The following is a 2,818-nucleotide window of genomic DNA, read 5'->3' as shown; positions in this document are numbered from 1 at the left end:
AAAATAAACATAGAGTTTATGAAGACATTTTTAATCCCTTCACGGCTTTCACACAAAATACCTGATATTAGACATTATTTTGGTATCAATATTGTTTGGGGTTTCAGTCAGTCCACGCCGTCCACTGTGACGGCCTCAAATACAGATGCTGCTCCGCACAGCAAAAGGGCTTCACAGAGCTTTCTGCCATTTTCCCCTCATTGTTTTAGGTAACCATGTTTGTTTTCTTATAATCAATACTAGGAAGTGAAAGATCAAAATTATATCAGGCAATATATGGCCAAAACAATTATTTCTAAAACCTCTACTGAAGAGAAAGTGAGGGGCTTTTTCAAATCCAGAGTTTCACGTTTTGTAATAATATTGAGTCAATCTGTTGAGCTATTGAGCTAAAATGTAAAACAAAAGACAAAAAGGGACACTTTAGTGCTATCTTATGTAGCTGTAATAACATCGCAAATATTTAAGGTCAAATCCAATTACAAATCAATGCTGCTAAAAGTTCTTGAAACATTTCTTCTGCTCACACATAACTAATCAATTCAGAGGCCAGCAAAGACAGGATGTCCACCCAGAGGGGTCAAGGTTTATACTGAAAAAGTTATCATAAGGAAATTATGTTTTTCCTTCAAAAGATAGATCTATAATATTGACTTGAGAGAGTTTAAATGCATTCAGAGAAAGATGACTCAGTAGGTTGTTTTTGCCTGATGACCTTCAGATAATTTGTCTCGGCTCATGAAGATAGATAACCTTCCTCTTTGACCCTCATTATGCAGCCTTCTGCTCTCCTCTGAACAATTTTAACTATGCAGAATTACAAGAATATGCTTTTTCATACTTATATAACTGTATTATTACATAGCAATAAGAATTGTATTAAAAGTAAGTCAGTTTAACATCTTATTTCTAACGAATTCAACATGTTTACGTGTATTTTATATATATTTTTAAGCAAACATAATGAAAAGTTTTATTTATGTTGTATTTTATGCTGAAAGGAGAGACCCGGAAGTGTTGTTTTATTTTGAAGGAGTGTTTACACAGCTGACGGTTGAGGAGATGAACTCGTAGCGGGTCTGAAAGCTGAATTTAAAAGCATGAAAATCAGAAACTCGACAGTTGGAGTCGGACTGTAATCCGTGAGTATGTTTAAAAAGGATCAATAATGGTTTTTAGCTGATAGCCGGAGGTATAATCAGACTGTAAGGAGATAATAAGCTTTCTGACATATGAATGTTGTAAGTCCTCGCCCTCTCGGCTGCTTTAAAGACATTTAAATATATATTTTTTTATTGAAAAGACAATATTTTGATTGTTTTTTTGGTAGCTGACAGACCACGGAGGATGGACCCCGCCTTTGAGCGGCACTGCTCGGAGCTTGTGGCCCGGGAAAGGAGCGGACACACGGCTGTGGTGCTGGACAGCCTGCTCTATGTGTGGGGGGGCTACATGGTGAGAAAGAAAAAAAACACAGTTATGTCACCAAAAGCAGCGCGTGTTCCTCACAACACACTGAAGCTGGTGTTGTTTCTATGTTTATCGTTTGTTTTTTCTCTTCACCCCGTTTCGTGTCCGCTTTTACAGCCGGCTGCCGGCCGGGACGTTTTGCTCCAAACGTGTGCCGGCAGGGGCGGAGCTAGATGGGGGCCCAGGTGGCCACCCCTACCATTTCCCCCCTCTAATTCAGACATAGGCAGCAGTAATACTCTTAACTGGAATATTCAAAACATTTTAATTTTTTATATATTTACAACTACTTGAAAAACAAAAACACTGTGGTTGATTATGCACATCAATAGACTAACATTAAATATGATAAATACAGAATCAATGCTCTTTTCAGAAATAGATATATTTTTTTATGGGGTAAAGAAGAAATGATGCATCACTGCAAGTCATCCAGGAGTGCAGTGAAATCATAGATAAGTAACTGTTTTAATAAAAACTTAATAATAAATGTATATAAATATTAGTGGTTGTAAATATCAATTTTATGCAGAATGATTATTGATAAAAGTAGGTAAGTAATGACAATGGAAAAGATGTTCAAATAATTTTATCCACTATACCTTTTGTCTAGAAAGCATGGATGTTTGGATATATGCGTCTATTTGTTAGCAAAGGGTGTGGGGAAGTATAGTTTGTCTTTATTTAGAAAATACGGATGTTTTGCTTGTTAATTTTCCTATTGGAACAGGAAAATTTACTTTATATAATTAACTTTATACAATTACAAAATCTGTAGGAGAAATACACTGATAAATGTGTTTCACATATATCCATATTTCCTTACTGGAGACTTTAAGCTAAATTCTTTTAAGTCGTCAAGACCTTGAAGGCTTTAAACCTGGGTTTGACTGTTCATGGTGAAGAATCCTGCTTCACAGCAGCAGGTTGAGCCAAACATCCTCTAAATGTGCAGGGTCATCTTTGAGCACGCGATTTCACTTTTCTTTCACCAGTTCACCACAGTTCTTCCAGCAGTCCACACTTTCGCTGCTCTCTTTTTCTCATCATCTTCTCCTTCTTTCCCATCGCCCGGCTTGCCACAGGTTTGCCTGCTGTGTCTAAAAGTAGCAGCAGCAGTAAAATGGGAGCAAATGTTGCAAAATGATTTACAAATGTGTGTGGAGTGCAGTCTGTCTGAACGAGTATCTGCAAATGTGTGAAATTGATTTGCAAATGTGCAAAAAGTCCACAAATCTGTATTCAGATTTGCAAATGTCTAAATCAGTCTGTAATAGGGGTGGGTATTGCCAAAGAAGTCATGATTCGATTCGTATCACGATGTATCACGATACTTGAATTATTGCGA

At 37.0% G+C, this 2,818-nt stretch overlaps 1 protein-coding gene across 2 annotated transcripts in view; it reads left to right on the top strand.

Moving 5' to 3' along the window:
• The first annotated feature begins 1,032 nt into the window (after nt 1–1,032).
• klhdc1 (kelch domain containing 1) overlaps nt 1,033–2,818 on the top strand; it is a 20,779-nt gene continuing 18,993 nt past the window's right edge. Inside the window, exons 1-2 of one of the 2 annotated variants that reach the window (XM_015389481.1) lie at nt 1,033–1,142; nt 1,331–1,455. In XM_015389481.1, the coding sequence (XP_015244967.1) occupies nt 1,348–1,455 (108 nt within the window). In that variant the 5' untranslated portion in view covers nt 1,033–1,142; nt 1,331–1,347. Of the gene's footprint in view, nt 1,147–1,330; nt 1,456–2,818 lie in introns of both variants that reach the window. The other variant, XM_015389482.1, reaches the window with a different exon arrangement.

This window comes from Cyprinodon variegatus, unplaced genomic scaffold (genome assembly GCF_000732505.1).
Source record: "Cyprinodon variegatus isolate N-32 unplaced genomic scaffold, C_variegatus-1.0 Scaffold462, whole genome shotgun sequence".
Lineage (NCBI taxonomy): Eukaryota > Metazoa > Chordata > Actinopteri > Cyprinodontiformes > Cyprinodontidae > Cyprinodon > Cyprinodon variegatus.
Note: the sequence above shows the minus strand (reverse complement) of the source record. Positions and strands in the feature narration are given on the sequence as shown.